This window comes from Ruditapes philippinarum, unplaced genomic scaffold (assembly GCF_026571515.1).
Source record: "Ruditapes philippinarum isolate M1 unplaced genomic scaffold, ASM2657151v2 ctg15423_1_1_1_1, whole genome shotgun sequence".
Taxonomy (NCBI): Eukaryota; Metazoa; Mollusca; class Bivalvia; order Venerida; family Veneridae; genus Ruditapes; species Ruditapes philippinarum.
The window spans coordinates 1-20,685 of record NW_026861138.1 but is presented as its reverse complement, the minus strand read 5'-3'; the positions used below and the strand labels follow the sequence as shown (position 1 = coordinate 20,685).

The 20,685-nt window shown below is 31.3% G+C and overlaps 1 protein-coding gene and 1 long non-coding RNA gene across 2 annotated transcripts; both read left to right on the top strand.

The window, feature by feature from the left end:
- Positions 1-3,869: 3,869 nt before the first annotated feature.
- Positions 3,870-6,900, top strand: LOC132714681 (uncharacterized). Its single transcript, XR_009623594.1, has 3 exons — positions 3,870-4,130; positions 4,674-4,809; positions 5,230-6,900. It is a non-coding gene; the product is annotated as an uncharacterized LOC132714681 (long non-coding RNA).
- Positions 6,901-8,088: 1,188 nt separating this feature from the next.
- On the top strand, positions 8,089-13,075 carry LOC132714680 (glycosyltransferase 8 domain-containing protein 1-like). Its single transcript, XM_060697590.1, is given in 7 exon segments — positions 8,089-8,097; positions 10,025-10,112; positions 10,784-10,857; positions 10,859-10,891; positions 11,413-11,585; positions 12,173-12,285; positions 12,880-13,075. Coding segments are annotated over 7 exon segments (660 nt in total). The 3' UTR covers positions 13,050-13,075.
- The last annotated feature ends 7,610 nt before the right edge of the window (positions 13,076-20,685 follow it).

The window sequence follows — 20,685 nt, the reverse complement described above, 5'->3', positions numbered from 1 at the left end:
GTTTTTTTATTTAAAATAAGTTATTAAAAGATCTGAATTTTGCTTATAAATAAACTGAATGACATTTAACTTGTTGAATTTCCAATGTTTCTTTGTGTATCCGGTTACATCGCTTCATATAAGAAGAAATATTTCATTTTGGGTTTTCCTGTAAATCTATCAAAGCAATGTATTTGATGTTTTTAAATAATGTTGTTTCAAACATATTATCAAAGTGCTGGTGTAGGGAGGACCGGCACATACATTGCTCTAAGACATACCTAACGGAGGAAGGCAAGGGTTTTAGGCTCTGTTTGATGTGTTTAATTGGCGTTCAACAAAATGCGAGGAGCAAAGGGTGAACATGGTACAAACAGGGTGTAAGTATACATAGCCTTATTGTACGTGTGTCTGAAAAGTTGCTTAAAATAATTCATAGTAGACAACAACATTGAAGGCTTATGGTTGTAAATATGTGTGTCAAAATTAAAATGTCAAAAGTATGAACTACGTTTTACTTTCAAGTAGGTGCTGGAGTGGATATGTAGAGATGTTAATATTTTGATTCAATGTGTATTTATGGGCCATTGTCAGTTTTATCTTTTATCAGTTTGCAGACAGTTTTATATTATCGTTTTTAATAAAGTTTTATTTTTGATACCACGTATATGTTGTATGTATTCAGCTTAGGGTGTGTGCATTATGATTCACTTCATTGATTTATATACTAATATAAAGTAAAGAAACATATTACTTGATTTACAGGAGCAGTACATGTTTCTCCACAAAGCTCTTGTACATTCACTTACATTTGATTGTGAAACTCTTACTGCAGAGGCAATTCAGGCAATAGTGTATGAAGCAGATGAACAAAAGTTCACAGATATGTATCAGGCAAGAACATTTATTAACATTATTTACATATCATTGTCGGGAAATTAATTTCAACGTAAGAAGTCTATAAATATTATTTTGTGTTTGGTTTCTGCCACGAGATATCTAAATGTACTTAGTCTTTGACGTACTTATAAGTCAAATAAGAATGCGTTCATATAAAAAAAGTTTGACCGTGCACAGCCTATCAGAAAGAAATCTCTAAAGCTTTAAAATATGATAAACAAGATCAACAAGGAAATGCGGCGTTCAATGAACGCAGCCCCCACACGATCCAGCAACAAGAGCCAGTGGCAAGGATCCCAACCAAAAACAGGACAGGGCACAAGGAAGACCATTGGCAGGTTAATCACAAAAAACATACATAAGAAGAAAAAATTAGTAACTGATAAGGAATCAAAGAAAACAAATAATAGGCCAATAAAGTCAAAGGGCACAGGGGAAGGGGACAGGAGACCAGAGAAGGACGGGTAAATAAAGAAAGAAAACTAGGGGCAAAGGGAAAGATACTAACCGTGGACGAGAAAACAACAAGGGACACAAAAGTGTCACCAAAACAGTATGAAACAACAAAGACATACTTCTGAGGAGCACAGGAAACCTTAAAAACCCGTCGCTCTGCTTTCGGTATTTTACTAACTCTTATAAGCGGTCAATGTTTATGAAATTAACTGTAGAATGGTAATAAGTACAGCTTTTAATTTGACAATCTTGTAGATTCTGCAGCGAGAGGTTAGACACAGAATGTCAGGATGATTTAGATGATCGTGAAGAAAAAAAGAAAACGCCATAACAACAAAAATAGAAGACATTCTGAGATTCCTGGTACATATTTTGTGTCTTTTCCGTTAATTGTGTACAGATTTCAAAGCACAAAATACATTAATTTAACTTATATACTTCTGAGTTGCCCAGAATCTTTTCTGACATAACTTTTCAACAGTTTAAAATTGTAAAAAAAATGCAAAGATACATGGTGTAAACAGAAAACAACTTAGATGGTTTGGTTTGTATTTATTAACTTTTAACATGTGTCAGTAAATCGTTTAAGATAATAAATGTGTGACGATGGTGCTTGATTTGGAATATAAACAAAACTGGCATAAAACGCGAAAAAAAAAAAAAAAAAAGAAAAAAAAGTAAAAAAAAACCCCTAAATTAGATTAGCTAAAATTAAAAATTTTACTACCAGAACGGAAATTTACTGTAGCAAAAATTACCCCCCTGTTTCGGTTTTGAACGTTAAAAATATTTTTTTTTTCTGAAGAGTCGCCAATTCTTTTTAAGTTTTGTATTGATAAAACAACAAACCAAAACCCCATACAAAACATTTAATAGTAAAAAAATAAATATAAAAGTTTTTGTTTGTTTTGTTTTAAAATTTGATAATGAACAAAAAGAAAAAAAAAAACTTTTTATATTTTTAAAAATCTTTGTTATTATTTTTAAGCCAATGGCGTGGTTTTTTTTGGGCAAGGTCGTTAAAACCCTGAATAATGCGTTTTTAGGTGAGAAAAAATCAACGATTAAATTTTTTATATTTAAAAAATTTGAGTTGTCACGAAATAGTAATTCTTTTTTTTAAAAAGGTGAATTGTTTTAAAAAGTATTTTGTTTTTTAAGGATAAAAAGGTAGATTTTTAAAAAAACCAAAACTGAAAAATTTAAAAAGAAAACTTGCGTTTTGGGAAATGTTGAAAAAATATTAAAATTGTAAAACGTAAATTTGAAAATTTGTATGTTTTCAGAGTTTCAAGACAAAAATTTGGTTTTTGGGGGCGGCCCCTCCACTCGCGGGAAAATTAAAAGATTTGTTTTGTATGTATAAAAAAGAACTGCGATGCGTAGTATGGGCCCCCTTTTAAAACGGGGCGATGTATATAAGTTAATTTATGAACTTTAGTATTTTTTCTTAAAAGCAAAAAATAAAAAATAGCTCTTGATACATGTATATTAAAAATATATTCAGTTTTTAAAAAAAAAAATTTATTTAATCACAAAGAGAAATTTTATTAAAAGTTAACCTAAAAAATACTATAAATTTACAGAAGTGCGTATATTGTGTCACTTATTCACTTATATCATTTTATATTTTTTTTGAGAAATTTGCCCCCATTTTACATTTTTCAAAAAGAAAGTGTTTTTCTAATTCGATTTAAAAGTATTTTTATTTTTTTTTTTTTCAAATGTTTGATAAATTTCAAAAAAATTTTATTATTTTTCTATTAAGATTTTATATTCGTTTTTTTTGTGGTCATTTTGTTTTTTGACCAGCTAATATAAATAAAATTTATTTACATTTATTAAAATTAGAAGATGGACAATATTCCCAGCTGCAACAAAAACATAATGTGTGAAAAAACTTTAGAAAAAAAAAAGCTCGCGATGTGAAACTAAACGCATTTTTTGTTGTAAAAAAAACTGACCATAACACATACAAATCAGGTACATAGGGATTATAAAGAATTGTTTCATGTGATTTTGTCTGGCGAAGATTTTAACATTTTTCTTATAGTGTGCACAAGTCATATTTTATGCAAAAATATACAAACTCGGCTTGTTTTACAGGTTGGGGAAGCACAGGTTGTCCTTAATTTTTGGGAAAATAAAACAAAATATTTGTAAACGGGGAAGAAAAAACTGTTTTTGGGAGGGGGGGGGGGCTGCATGATTTCAAAGAATTTTTTTGGGGGGAAGCAGCCCATATAACGGCCCCTGCTAAGAAAGGAAACAAGTTGTGAAACTCTATGAAGTATAACAAGGAAGTTGACGTCGTTCAAAGATACAATTTATGAACAATTTTGATCAAAGAAATGACGAGAAGTGGTTTCACACTTGGTTCAATAAATAGATAATATTTTTAATTATTACCTAGGTAATTATAATTAAATAAATAGATAGCAAAACTGACCAGAGTAGCCACTTGTGAAATCTAAAAATATCTAGATGATCACTTGATTCTTCAATGACTTCGTCAAACCAGAAACTAGAAATCCAAAACCTAACTCCAAATAGTGATGTTATTGAGCGATAAAATCACTGTTTGGGATATATTATTTCTTAACCTTTATCTAGTTTGCTTGTCATTTTTTGCAGAGTGAAGTGAAAACAGTTTATCATTTCCAATATAAGAAATGGGCGGAATCTAACACTGTTCCTGACACTGTTGAATATTTTGTTCATTTTATCAAAGATGTTGAAAAACGTGTAAATAATCATACGTCAAATAACAATACACATGTAGTTGTTCACTGCTTGTAAGTTAAAAACAATTCTGTCCTTACTTTCCCTATATTGTTATTTCAACATTGCAGGTGAAATCGCTATTTTCAGGAATATGAAATGAAAACTGTTTAAATAAAAAGTATTTGAATGTTTTAAAAACTCAATGGTTATCAGCTATTAAAATTGCAACTTTTTTTAAAAAAAAAGTATGATATAAATACTGTAAAACCTTCTTACTTTTGTGTTTTATAGTTAAAGAATCAGTAAAACAATATAAACGATAACATACTTTAGATGTCTGCCTCGTAGGCAGACTGAGATTTAAAATGTTAAATTATGAGATGCACACAGTATTTTGAGCGATTTGTTATCTTTTTCTAATAAAACAACACTGGCCGTGCCAGTTCTTTTACTATCATAAAGTTTGAAATTCACAACCTTGCTGGACAAATTATCATTATTCTTGAAAGGTAAATGGATACCAGATTAGAATGGTAAATGATATTTTTTATAAGCAGTAAATAATTAAGCTATATAAACAATTATAAATAATATTATTTGTTTAAATGATAAAGGACTGGGTATGAGAGATCTGGATTATTTTGTACCTTGTATTCACTCCTTGAGAAGTTAGAGGCTGAGCGACAAGTCAGTGTGGTCAATATGATTAGAAAAATTAGGACACACCGCCGACAAGCTATAACAGGGGTGGTAAGATTGTTTTGTTTCTTAGAACTATATTTACTCTAAATGACAATTCTGAAATGAATTCAATAAACAATATATTTATGCTAATTGGATCAATAAATGAGGAATTTTTTGATATATTATTTCAATGGTGAGCATGTATGGGGCGTCTTTCCTTTGACTATTTTCTAAAAACAGATCTTTGATCGAATAAACAGCTATAGGATTAATCGAAAATACGACATGCACATTTCAGATACGCGATTAAATGAAAAGTGTATTTTATCCGAAACATATTTTAAAAACGATGAAAAAGACATCACTTGCATGGAATTTGCAAATTATATTTGTTGTTACTTACTTGCGGGGAAGCAAACCTTTCTTGAGTGCAACAGTTTCATTGTTTTATACATGTATGCCACTGATGTCACATTTCTATTTCAGGAGCAACTGAAGTTCTGTTTCCGGTGTGTATCTGCCTATTTAGAGATATATAACACATACTCAAACTTCGCAACATGATTGTTTCAGATATATATCTGCCCATTTAGAGACATATAACATGTACTTAAACTACGCAACATGATTGTTTCTGGTTAAGAGATATATAACATTTACTCAAATTTCGCTACATAAATTTGTCCGGTGTATATCTGCCCAGTTAGAGATATATATCATATTTTATCAAACAACGCTACATAACTGTTTCCGAAGTATTTGTATACAGAGATGAATTGCACATACCAAACTACGCTACATGACTGGCTTCGGTGTAAATAATTTATGTATATAGAAATACAAACACACGTCACACGACAGCTCCTAGTGTAAACCATGTGTTGTTTTTTTTTATAGAAATGTATGCAAAACCAATACTTAAAGTACACTACATGACTGTTTCTTCTGTATATTTGCTTATAAATAGAGATATATTTCACAAACTCAAACTATGCAACAAACAAATTCTAAGAACGTGTGTAATAGACATATAATGTAATGCATGTGAATTTATTTTGAATCGCAAAAATAAAAAATGACCCAACGGAATGAAAATATATAATTGTAAACGGAACTACTTTACTAACAATACCATATTATAGTTTAGTGTTAAAATAACTATTTGAAGAATCATTGTTGAAATACATTGATCTAATTTTTGCATGGCTATTATGGATTTTATTACAACGGATAACTCACATAACGTAAAACTTACAAAATGGATTACTCGCTGTATATATTTTAGCTCGTGATGTCTCAAGTTAAACATCATCAAGATACTTTTTTTAATTATCTTATTGTAATTCATTTTTATTTTGTTTATATATTGGTTGTAGTTTATCATCAAGTTATATTCCTTCTAACACTCGTATTTTAGTTGTTATATTTCTATTCAATGTGATTTGTTCAAATACATAAACATTTTAATATACGTAGTTTTTTTTATACATTCTGTGTTATATATATGCATGTTATAAAAAAAAATCTGTATATTTTGAATTATTCATTTGTGTTTTGCATGGTATTGATAAAACAAAATATCAAACAGGAATAAGTTAACATATTTTATTTTATTTTACTCTTCACTGAACATTTTTTAAATAAAATAAAGTTCTTAGAGAGAAAGATTAAGAGCTGAAGCAAATTCTCATTCTTGCGTGCTCTCCTAACTTAGTTCAATGTTTGTGGTTCTGTATTGTGGAAGTTTAAAAGCGACTGCGTTCATTGAATGCCATTCTTCCTTTCTTCTACCTAGTGTTTGCTGTGCTCATTATTATGTATTTTCATAGCATGGGTTCCAGTCAGTCAATGTTCATCTAAATTAAAAAAAAACCTGACAGGCTCACGAACGGGCACGTATGTTATGCATAAGCAAAACATATCGACGCCTAACTCACAGGATAGAATTTTCAATGTGTTTACGATTTTTTTTCAAGCTTTATTTTTCCTTAAAATATGCAAATGGTAATCAAATACCAATCGAAAATGCATTTTGTAGTTGCCAGAAGAAGTATGAATGACCAAAATTAGTTAAACACATATACACATTCATTGATATAAAAGAGGGCTCGGCTATGGTAAGAACACAAGTATATAAATTTGCAAAAAGACAAGCAACTTTCTGATAACTTATTGATAAAGTACGCTATTCATTTTTGCCTTATAATAACTTATACAAGAAAAATAGTCTTTAGGATAATCTTTACTCTATAGTTTTGTTAACTGTTGCGTTAAATGTGCCTTGAGTGTAATTAAAAAAATACGTTATTTGAATTCCGTCTGAAGTATTATTTTTTTGTTGAAATCAGAGCATTTTGAGAGTTTTTTTTGTAAATTGACATTATGACGATGGACATTAATACTATTCCGGATATTCGAAAAGGTACATAATAACAGTTACACAACAGTGCAATGTTTAAACAACCAGTTAAAACAACCAGTTCCAACAAAGCCGTCTAGTAAATGCAAAAAAAATTGTTATTATCATTGCATATTGAGTTCCTCAACTTTAAGTAAATATCGTTGTAAAATTACCCCTTTAATTCGGGTTTTACAGACATCTTTGTGCGGCAGTATGAATGCAATGGCAGCTCTACCGATATTGTACTGTTATTGTATATTGCTGTCATTTTATGTCATTAACAACTGGGCAATCAAATCATAAATATAAATCAACGTACTATTATTCTTCCCTGGTCTCAAAAACATCAAAGCGTATGAGAAACTAAACAAATCAGTGAAATGTCTACCACTGCATACCGACACAGATGATGAATATGACCAAAGGTATCTTTGTCCGATATGTTAAACTGATGAAAGTGATATAGACACATGGCATACTTGCACAGCTTGTCTTGTATAGGAATCCTATAATGCTTGGAATCCCAAGGATTGTTTTTCTATTTTAATGCTATTCTTCTTCCGCTTGCTCTTATTTTCTTTTACTTGAAACGTTTAAAGAGAGACAGTGCCTTAGACATAATCTGTCTTATTCCAATTTTCCTTGATAAGATAATACAACGAATTGAAAATCCTAAGCGTGTTGATACGCTAAACTTTTCAATATTAATTTTATTCTTATAGTCATTCTGGTCTGTTTTTTTACGGAAAGCGTGCTTAATTTACATCTTTACAAAGTGACACGTTTCATTTAAATAATTGCCGATTTAGAGGTGTATTATGTAAAACAAAATTAAAATGGAATTGTCAAAGTTTCGTATCGAAACAGTTCATTTCGGAATTTGAAAACGATTACTTTTATAAAAAGAACAACAAACAAGTGAGGATCATCACAAATGAATAAGCATGTATGAGGTGAGTGTAGTATGGTTTTAAAATCAGCTGTCATAAACAAGTATCAATGCAAACTTTTCGTTTTTAATTTACCTATTAAACAATCTTGAAATACAATCTCAAAAGGTTTCCATTTTAAGATACTCTCAGGTATTTTATAATAATGTTATAAATAAAATGATAAATTATCAAATTATATCATTAAGTAAAATTTAGTTTCAAGATATCTTTAAGATATCCTCCATATAGGATTCCTATACAAGACAAGCTGTGCAAGTTCCCATGGGGTCTTTTATCACTTTAAACATTTAAAAAAAAAAAAACTTTATCGGACAAAAAACCCTTTTGGGGTCATATTCTTTCCATCTGTTGGGGTATGCAGTGGTAAAACTTTTAAACTGTTTTGTTTATTTTCCCTCAACGTTTTGGATTTTTTTTTAAAAAAACCGGGGAAGAATAAAGTAACGTTGATTTTATTTTTAATGATTTTGTTTCCCCAGTTTTTAAAAATGACTTTAAAATGACAGCAATTTTAAAAATAAAAAAAGGTAAAATTATGGGGTTAAGAGCGGGCCATTGCTTTCAAAACTGCCGCAAAAAGATGTCGTAAAACCCAAATTAAAAAGGGGAAAATTTTACAACGATTTTTATTTAAAAGTTAAAGGAACCCCCAAATATCCCCAATGATAATAAAATTTTTTTTGGCCATTTACTAGACGGCTTTTTTGGGAACTGGTTGTTTAATTTGTTTTTTTTTAAAACATTCCCACTGTTGTGAATGTTATTATGTACCTTTTTCGAAAAATTCGGGAAATGTTTTAAAATGTCCTTTCTTTCATAATTTTCCAATTTTAAAAAAAAACCCTCTAAAAATTCTTTTGTTTTCAACAAAAAAAAAAATTTACTTCAGAGGGGAATTTCAAATAACGTTTTTTTTTAAATTACACTAAAGGCCATTTAAACGCAACATTTTAAAAAAAACTAAGAGTAAAGTTTATCCTAAAAGACCTTATTTTTTTTCTTGTATAAGTTTATTATTAAAGGCCCAAAAAATGAATAGCGTACTTTATCAATAAGTTATCAGAAATTGCTTGTCTTTTTTGCAAAACAGGATTTTTTTCCACCTTTGACAAAATGTTTAATCATGATTTTTTTCCGCTTGTACAAATGTTTAATAAAGTGATTTTTCCCTCCTTTGTACAAATGTCAATTAGTGATTTTTTTTTTTTTTTTTTCCCTTTTGTACAAATGTTTTTAATTTTATTTTTTTTTTTTTTTTTGAATTTTTTTTCCCTTTTTGTACAAATGTTTAATTAGTGATTTTTTTCCCCCTTTGTAACAAATGTTTGGATTAAGTGATTTTTTCCCTTTTCTTGTTTTTTTTTTTTTTTCCCTTTGTTAAAATGTTTTAATTACCCCAAGTAATGTGGTAAAAAAGAATTCTGTTTGTCATTTTTGAACTTTTTACTTATATTCACTTAAAATCTTCCTTCATTGTGAATTTAAAATGAATTCTAATATGTGACAACATTCTATAAACTTCTACATACACCCAAAATTATAATGGGTATTCAAGACAAGTTGTGGAAAAAATATGTTACAAATAAATAAAAATTAAAGATTATTGTAACATGCTGTGTTGGATTTAAATTTTCTATGATATATTCAGTATCTTATTAGAATGGAGGCCGTGTCATGACAAAACCCAAACATAAGGGTTTTGGCGACCAGATGGGATCCAAGAAAGCCTTTAACTCATCCCCGCAAGTCTGATCAGGATCCATGCTGTTCGCTTACCAAACCCTATTACAAGTTAGAAAAACTTATAAGGCAACAGCCATGGATCCTATCAGACTGGCGCGGTGCGCAGGGCTGGTCTGGATCTATCTGGTCACAAACTCACTATGTTGTTTTTGTCGTGACGCGGCTCAATTATATATTTTTTCAGTTGAATTACGCCAGATACTACATACCTCAGTTATTTCCAGATCTCAGTGGAAGAATTATTTTTATCGATGATGATTGTATAGTACAGGGTGAGTCTGTCAGTTTATAAATTGATAAATCATTTTTTAATGTACATTTTCTCAGTATTATCTTTATTTAAGTTTATACATTTTACTTTTCTCAATGATTATTGTAAGTCTTCTAAGTTGGGGTGTGGAGCTCAAAATGCCTTTCAAATCTTAAATGAACTTAATATAAGCCGTCATGAAAAAATTTCCATATTTCAACATCTTTAATAATACAAGCATTATTTTAGACATTCAAATATGATTTCTTTTTTCAAAACGGCTTATATTAAGTTTTTTTTAATATATACGATAAGACACAAGCTGGGATTAACAAATATGCATTTTATTTGGATTTTAAACCCACACCCCGTATGTCTGTAAGTTATGTTTGTGAAGCAGTGCCTTCATGGCCCAGAGGTTATGGTCCCAAGCTTTTAACAAGTTGCTATAATTCATCGCTGTGTGGATATCAATCACATCCGGGACTGAAGTTGGTTTTTGTTAATGAAGGAATTTTATCTAACACATTGATAATTGATGTAGTTCTTTAAACTTGTTTGTGTTACACAAATGCTGATACTCTGCAATTTTTTTTCATCGGATGTTTCACTAATTATATCAATTTCGAATTATCATTAAAACATTGTTAAAAAAATATGAATAACAAAAATTATTACAAAATTATTCTACAGGAGATTTGTATGAACTGTTCAATGTGAAGCTGAAGCCAACCGACCACTGGGGGCAGCCTTTGCCGGAGGATTGCTACTGGATCTGCCAAGAGAGTTACCTTGATGAAGGTTGAGAATACTAATCACTTTTAGATTTTTTTTAAAAGATAAACACTGTTATATTTTCTTTCTGAAAAGAATTAAAATCTTTTTTTTTTTTAAAATGAAATAAATTATATTTTGTTTCAGACATGATATAAAATTAAGGAAAAAATTAATTTATATATACATTGTGCTTCGAATGTGACATCATTCATCACACCTGTATGATTGGAGCTCAGGTTTAGATACATGTATTAAATTTTACATGAAAGCTTTTTTAAGAAGAAATAGCAAAGTTATTTTTAGGAATTCTTTAGTACAGTCTGTTTTATAATAACTCAATAGTTGCTTACTGTTACTTCATTTGACAAATGTAAGAACTAAAGCGGCAAAAAATGTATGTAATATTTTTCTACATCGAAAGTACATTGTCACTGGACGTCAAACAAAAATATTAAGTTTGTTCTTATAAACACTAGGTTTCATCATCTATGTCTTGCCAAATGTTCTATTCAGAACTCTGTATGAACTACTCTCATGTTTACAAGAATGTTTATGCGGACCTAAATATAGAACTTTAAAGAACAAAACATGTACAGATGTTAGACATAAATCCAACAGCTTGCTCCTTCAATACAGGGGTATATGTCACTGATATAGATATATGGAGAAAACACAATATCACACAAAAACTTGAATACTGGCTCACTTTGAATACAAAGTAAATTTTATAATTTATTTATGAACAGATTTATTGTTTAACATCTGTAACCTATAACCTGATGGAACAGAAAGTGATAAGTCACAGCCTTGTCAGATTGAATGCCCATGCCGGACCTGGATTATATAGCCAGTGTTCTCCATATTGTTATAGGTGGGCAGACAAAGATGTTAATATTTTTATCATACTATTTCATTATTTGAAGGTGTATTGTCAATAACATCATGTGGCAGCATGGCCGAGTGGTTAACATGTCGGACTAGTAATCTAATAATTGCTAGTCGTATGGATTCAACCCTGTCATGGTCAAGTCATTGTTTACTTGAGACAAGGAAACTTCACACTCATTGCTCAATACTGGCTGGTTTCAGGAACAGATTTGAATGTGTATTTATAAGATTATAGCTTTCTACACCTTCAAACTAAAATAAATTCTATATAAACCAATAACATCATGTTCTTATTATTTTTTTATTCATTTTTTAACTTGTATACATGCAACATAAAGGTTAGTATAGCAGAGTCAGTAATAAATAAACTAAGATAACCTATCATCTTGTATATAGATATATGTATATTACTTTTAGGGAGGAGGTATATGGCAGTGAAAGAGGGGGAGGGGGATCACAACCACCTATGATGCTTGTCTTTCACAATAAATACACAAGTATGGACCCAATCTGGCATGTCCGCTATCTAGGTAGGTAAAAACACAATCAAAACTGTATTAAAACTTATGTTTACTCTTTGTTTACTGGCCTATATTTACCATATGTTTGCTGCCATATATGTTGGACTTCAATGGCCTGTTGGTAAAGACTGTTGACTTGTCGTGCCACTCTCAGCTGTGGGTTTGAATCTTGCCAGGGACTTTGGTTTTTTTTCATACATGGAAGCTATCCAGCTAGCTTAGGGAACATCAGTTGCTCAACTCAGCAGCCCACATATGCCAGACATAATGTGAGAAGGGGCGGCTGAGGTCTTCTCCCATCAGTAAAACTTAAGAATTCAATTGTCGTGAGCTTTAAAATGTTGGTGTGACTAAACCAAACGTAAAAACAAAACATAACTGCTCTGTATGTATTGTTTGTCAACAGGCCAATGTTTACTGTATGTTTATTAGGCTCTATTTACCATTTATAATTGTACTATGTATTTTAATGTACTGTATATAAATATAATCTTCTTTTGACCATTTGTTTATTGGCCTCCATTTATACAATAATGTAAATGAACCTATATTGATAGAATGGAAATCTAAGAATAATTTTATTTTGTTTCTCTTTATTTTAAGGGTGGACTAAAGGAACTAGTTATACATCAAGTTTTCTGAGTCAAGCCAAACTATTACATTGGAATGGTCAGTTTAAACCATGGGGACGAGTGTCACAGCATTCTGAAATCTGGAACAAATACTTCATTGAAGACCCTTTAGGAAAATTTGCACCGATTAGGAAAAGTTGATTGAGAATGTCACTTGGATCAAAATGGATTACATTGTATGTCACTCTGATCAAAATGGATTACATTGAATGTCACTTTGATAAAAAGGATTACAATGAATGTCTTTTTGATCAAAATGGGTTACATTGAATGTCACTTTGATCAAAATGGATTACATTGAATGTCATTTTGATAAAAAGGATTACAATGAATGTCTTTTTGATCAAAATGGATTACATTGAATGTCACTTTGATCAAAATGCATTACATTGAATGTCACTTTGATAAAAAGGATTACAATGAATGTCTTTTTGATCAAAATGGGTTACATTGAATGTCACTTTGATCAAAATGGATTACAATGAATGTCACTTTGATAAAAAGGATTACAATGAATTTGACTTGATCAAAATGGATTATATTTATACTTTGATTTGTTTTGATAAACTTTTTAGTAAAATACTGCTGCTATATACATGTAATTTTGTAATTTTGGTTGTGTAATGTGGATATTGTAAGAATTGTAATATTATATAGTAAGAGGGCATAGTCCTAAAAGAGGTGTATTAAAGTTACTATTAGAAGAAAATGTTAAACTATTTCTAGCTTCCTGGATTTAACACTAAATGACTTTTTTTTGCAAGCATAATACAGATTTTAGAATAATGTTACAGTAGATATTGGTAGCTGATTTTAGGGGATCAGGTATGAGCACAACAATTGCTTGTTTTTAATTAATTTGAGATCAAGAAATAGATTGAAAGTTTATATACATGGTCATAGTAATTCTTTAATTAAGTTGTATGTTTAACTACCAAGATTAATTTTGTTCTTCCATCACTTACTCTTGTTACTGGTTTAAAGTTTTTGTGACGGTATTAAAGTTTTTGTAACTGGTTTAAAGTTTTTGTGCCCCCACTTTAGTGGTGGGCATTTAGATTTAACCTTGTCCGTCCGTCCGTCCGTCTGTCCGCACTACCAAATAGGGATAGGGGGCCATCTAACTGTTAACAGAACAAAGGAGAACAATAGAATTCATTCCGTAACAATAGAGTAAGGGGCCATTGGCCCTCTATTAAACAATAGAAAATAACAAAAGAAATGGCCCCTTGTTGCATTTCGGCCGGACGGACGTCCGTCCTTCCGTCCGTCCGTTCACTTTTGTGTCACATGTAACTCAAAAAGTATTTGACATAGAGTCATGAAACTTTACAGGAATGTTGATCAGCATGTGTAATTGTGCACCTGGGTATTTTCGTCTGGATATTTTTAGAGTTATTGCCCTTGACTTAGTAAAATTTTGTAATTTTCAACTTGTGCGGCATGTAACTTAAAAAGTATTTGACCTAGATTCATGAAACATTACAGGAATATTTGATCAGCATGTGTAGCTCTGCACCTGGGTATTTTTGTCTGGATATTTTTAGTATTTTCAGAGTTATTGCCCTTGACTTAGTAAAATTTTGCAATTTTCAACTTGTGTCGCATGTAACTCAAACAGTATTTGACCTAGAGTCATGAAACTTTACAGAAATGTTGATCAGCATGTGTAGTTGTGCACCTGGATATTGTAGTCTGGATATTTTTAGTATTTTTAGAGTTATTGCCCTTGACTTAGTAAAATTTTGCAATTTTCAACTTGTGTCGCATGTAACTCAAAAAGTATTTGACCTAGAGTCATGAAACTTTACAGGAATGTTGATCAGCATGTGTAGTTGTGCACCTGGGGTTTCGCTTGTGGATTTATCCAGTATTTGTAGAGTTATTTCCGTTGACTTAGTAAAAAGGTTGACAGAACAGTGGCGCGGTGGGGGCACCCGTGTCCTATGGACACATTTCTAGTTGTTACTGGTTTAAAGCTTTTGTGACTGGTTTAAAGTTTTTATGACTGGTTTAAAGTTTTCGTTACTGGTTTAAAGCTTTTGTGACTGGTTTAAAGTTTTTTTTACAATGTCTTAGATTGTCACCTGGGAAAAATTGTAACTCTGCTTGCATTTTGATTTTTTAACTTCAAGTTTATAGAAGAAAATTGTATAAGTTTGAATTTTGATTATTGTCTAATCATATTTTATTTATATCTGTTAAAAAATGACATGTCAGGTAGGGACTTTTTAGCTCACCTGTGGGTGAGCTTTTGTGATCGCTTTTCGTCCGGCGTCCGGCCGTCCGTCGTCCGTCCGTCCGTAAACTTTTACTTTAAATGACATCTCCTCATAAACCATTAAGCCAATTTCATCCAAACTTCACAGGAATGTTCCTTTGGTGGTCACCTTTAAAAATTGTTCAAAGAATTTAATTCCATGCAGAACTCTGGTTGCCATGGCAACCGAAAGAAAAAAACTTTAAATATCTTCTTTTAAAAAACCGTAAGAGCTAGAGCTTAGATATTTGGCATGAAACATCTTCTAGTGAGTGTCTACCAAGTTTGTTCAAATAAAAGCCCTGGGGTCAAAATTGGCCCCGCCCAGGGGGTCATTGATTTTCCTTATATGTGTATAGCAAAAACTTAAAAATCTTCTTTGAAAAAACCCAAATAGCTAGAGTTTAGATATTAAGCATGAAACATCTTCTAGTAAGTGTCTACAAAGTTTGTTCAAATGAAAGCCCTGGGGTAAAAACTGGCCCCGCCCCAGGGGTGTCATTTATTAACTATATGTGTATAGTAAAAACTTAAAAAATCTGCTTTTAAGAAACCCAATGAGCTAGAGCTTAGATGTTTAGCATGAAACATCTTCTTATGGGTGTCTACCAAGTTTGTTCAAATAAAAGCCCTTGGGTTAAAATTGGCCCTGCCGGGGGGGGGGGGTGTTGGTGGGGGAGCTATATACAGGTGAGCGACTTCAGGGCCATCATGGCCCTCTTGTTTTATTTTATTCAGTATTTGATGTGAAACTTTGATATCATTATATAGAACTGTATTTTATAATAGATAAAATAGTTCTGCTTCATTAATAGCAGTGAAAATATGTGCCAAATTTATTGCATATTTATACCTAGTGTTTCAATTCTTTCCAAAAAAAGGAAATATGAAATTAATGTAAATGTTTTTGTTTACATAATTTACTGTGCTAAATGTTTTTGTCCATAATTTACCATGCTACATTTTTGTGTTCATAGTTATGCTATCATGCTAATTGTTTTTGCCTATATAATTTACTGTGCAATTTTTTTCGTTTATATAACCTAGCATGCTAAATGTTTTTTATTGTATAACCCATCATGCTAGATATCTTATACACTACTAAATATTGTTTATACATAAGCTTTAAAGGCACATAAAGTCTCAGAAATGTGTACAATTTTTCCTGTGAAAAAAGGTCAAACCCAAATCATGTGAAGATCATGTGAAGAAAACAGCAATGCTAGGGAATAATTTGAGCCGCGCAACAACAAAACCAACGTAATGCGTTTGCGACCAGCATGGATCAAGACCAGCCTGGGCATCCGTTGGTTTTGTCATGACGCGGCTCATATGCTTTTGAGAGATAGTGGATATTGAATGAGTGTAAGTTTAATACTGAATTTATTGAATGAGTTAAGTAGAATTATAATATGCGAGTCTATGGCGATCATAATATGATTTTTAGCTCGACTTTTCTATGAAAAGGGGAGCTATCCTACTCGCCCCGGCGTCGGCGTCGGCGTCGGCGTCGGCGTTAGCGTCGGCGTTGGCGTCACACCTTGGTTAAGTTTTTCGTACCACCCCACTTTATTTCAGAAGTATTACAAGTATGGCTTTGAAACTTACCATACTTGTTCACCATCATAACCTCCATCTACAGACAAGAGTACATAACTCTGTCAAGGTTTTTGACAGAATTATGGCCCTTTTTTGACTTAGAAAGTGTATTGAGCTTGGTTAAGTTTTTTGTACCACCTCACTTTATTTCAAAACCATTGGAGGTATTGCTTTGAAACTGACCATACTTGTTTACCATCACGACCTTCATCAACAGACAAGAGGACATAACTCTGTCAAGGTTTTTGACAGAATTATGCCCCTTTTGACTTAGAAAATACATTGAATATGGGTAAAATCCACTTATTGCCTTAACCCTTTGAGATATTGCTTTGAAACTTTTAATGCTATTTCACATCATTACCCCCATCTGTACGCAAGAGAAGGTAACTCTGTCAAGGATTTGTTTTAAAAATTAAGGCCTTTTATCGACTTAGAATCTTGGTTAAGTTTTTAGTACCAGTCCACTTTTTGACTGAACTGTTTGAGATATTAATTTGAAAGTTGGAATACTTGTTTACAATCATGATTCCCAAACATGTCCAGGAGAAGGTAATTCTGTCAAAGATTTTATTTGAATTATGGCCCTTAACTGTCAATGTTTTGTATTATAGGCAAGCACTAAAAAACTTAAAAAATCTAAAAAAAATCATTCCTATCCACTTGTTCACTTTACCATAAATTATGTCATATAAACATTGCTGTAATATTCAAGGGTATCAAACAACTAGTTCACTTTAAAAATACAGAGATTCTTGTATTGCCTTTTACTGCAAAAACTTTTTTTATTGGCAAGCAATAAAAAAGTCGAGCGCGCTGTCTTACGGACAGCTCTTGTATTAATTAAGTTCAATAAATTCAGTAATGAACTTACACAAATTTAATATTCCATTTATCACATACCAAAAATATTGACAATTTTAAGTCAAAAAGTAACATTTTTCATTGATTCACCTGTAGTGTAATGCTAATATTTAGTGTGTCTTAAGGGTATGTTTATATACAATGCAAATGATGTCACATCAAATATGCACAGCCATGCAATACCATTTTTACGGAGTCGCAAAAATGGCACGGGTATATGATAAATAAAAAAAGCAACTTTCAGGACTTTATGGGCCTTTTATTTGTGGTATGTTACTTGTTGTTCCGGTTTGAAATTTCTTTTGATGTCTTGTATTTTGTGTTATTTTTTCAATTATTTATTTAAGATTAATCAAAATCATGTCAGCATCCTGCCAAAAATTGTTTTCATAACATGAGCTGCGTCATGACAAAACCAACATAGTGTATTTGCGACCAGCATGGATCCAGACCAGCCTGCGCATCCGCGCAGTCTGATCAGGATCCATGCTGTTCGCTATCAGTTCCACTACTTGTAATAGAGTTGGTTAGCGAACAGCATGGATCCTGATCAGACTGCCCGGATGCGCAGGCTGGTCTGGATATCCATGTTGGTCGCAAACCCATTATGTTGGTTTTGTCATGACGCGGCTCACATGTTGTATAATATGTATAATTATCATATGACTTTTTTATCATCTTTACAAAATATCATGTTTCAGATTTGTTTTAGTTTCCTGACATTCAAACAACTAACAAACTAAAGTATTTAATGATACACACTATTGACTTCATTCATTTTTTTTAGGAAATTTCAAAATAATTATTCACTCAATTCATCAGATTTATGGAAATTTCAAAACAAGTCTTGACATCATTCATGAAATTTAGCTAAATTTCAAAACAAGTATTGTGTGCATTCATCAATTTAGGGAAATTTAAAAACAAGTATTAACTCCATTCATCAATTTTAGAGAAATTTAAAAACAAGTAATGACTGCATAGCAAACAGTGGAGATCATTATCCGCAGGCTATTATTTACACAATTTTTGATACTTTATCTTTTTGTATGTTTTATATTTTACATTTATTATTTTCATGATGCTGTACTAACTTTCTATATGTATGCAGTAACAGAAGTCAGTGTGTGTAGTTATGTAATAAACTCTAGTCAGCTTATGTATGTTATATGAGCCGTGTCATGACAAAATCAACATAGTGGGTTTGCGACCAGCATGGATCCAGACCAGCCTGCGCATCCGCGCAGTCTGATCAGGATCCATGCTGTTCGCTATCAGTTTCTCTACTTGTAATAGGGATTGTAAGCGAACAGCATGGATCCTGATCAGACTGCGTGGATGCGCAGGCTGGTCTGGATCCATGCTGGTCACAAACGCACTAAGTTGGTTTTGTACGGACGCGGCTCATATGTGCAATTTTTATGTCCTCTTTTTTGTTTTTTAGGCGACTAAATGGGTTTGAATTATTTGAGTCTGTGCATCTCTCTGCTCCAGCATGTGAGGTGGTTTTGACCCCAGGTGTTGCTTTTAGTTTTTAACACCTGAAGTTAGCTGAAATCATCTTGCCTGTTTCTGCACCATATGACTTATATTGTGTTCTTGTGCTGTAAAATCACTAAAAACTAAAAAATTGTCACTTTTATTTAGAACTATAGTATTCACAATTGTTGTAGAATCTTTGTTTGGGTAACAATTGGTTTAATATTTAATCTTATTAACCACTGAAGATATTCATTTGAAATTTCACACATATCTGGTTGTTTCACTGTTGTAGATTAATGTTCAGTATCCATATCTTTTACATTGACTTTAACTAATTCATAGCCCACTAAAATGAGAATTCTCCTGATCAAGGTTTTACTTTCAACTTCTCTCTCCACAAACACAAAAGATATACTTATGTATCTAGAGTTTGCTTGTGATTGTATCTATCATTCTGTCATATAAACATCTTTATTATACACATACGTTCAATAAGAAAAATTCTTGGATATGGTTTTGCATAAGTCAAGGTCTATGCCGTGAATAGTAGCATTGAAATGTCTGTTTGTGTTCATAAAATCTTGTGTGATTTGTATTTTACTATTAAGCAATGAGAATATATAATTGATCCTGCTGCCCATGAGACAGATCTGTTAACATAGTTGTAGTTTATTTGATATAATTCAATATAAAATAAAACTACAGCAACACGAGATTACCATAATTATATTCAACATCATCAAAATCAATCTATAAAGAACATGTTGATTATTCAGTGTTGAGGAAGTAGAGTTCTTTTCTATAAAGTATTACACTAACAGATCTTTAAAGCATTATACTAACAATTATATTGACTATGATTGTTAAGATGGATTTTTTTCTTGACATTTTTTAAAATGGTATGTCTCAAAAATCATGCGATTTTTCAAATGTTGAACTACACTTTAAAATATTTGGGGCAAATTATACCCGTTTTTCCTGTACAGTAGGCTCTGACGATCTAACAAGACGGTCTTACATACATGACTTATATCAGAATTACATACATGAATTAAGTCAGATTTACATACATGAATCATGTAAAAATTACAATTTCTCAAAATTAACTTATAAAAATAAGTTACTAATTAATTAAAATAACCATTACTAATAGGGTATGTACATGATAATTAAGATAATACAGAAGATGAAGTAATGATTTACATAAACATGATTGATATGCTATATTTATACATTTCTGAAACTATTAGTATATCTTTAAATCATACATGTATTTTGCTAAGTTTGACTTTTTAAAATATATTTTTGATTTCTTTTTCTACCTGCACTCAGAAATTGCCAATGTTACTTTATACATGATAAATTAACATGTGCATATGTATATTACCTATGTTGCAGTTTTGGTGCTAGAAATGTTGTTTTGCTGATAGATACTAAATATGCATGTAGATACAATAACTAAAATAAAATGTTTCAATTAAAATTAAATTAGACATTGTTTAAAAAATACATTTCATTTTTTATTCAGCTTCGTGAAAAAAACCCAAAAAACCACACAGGACTGAGAGGGTA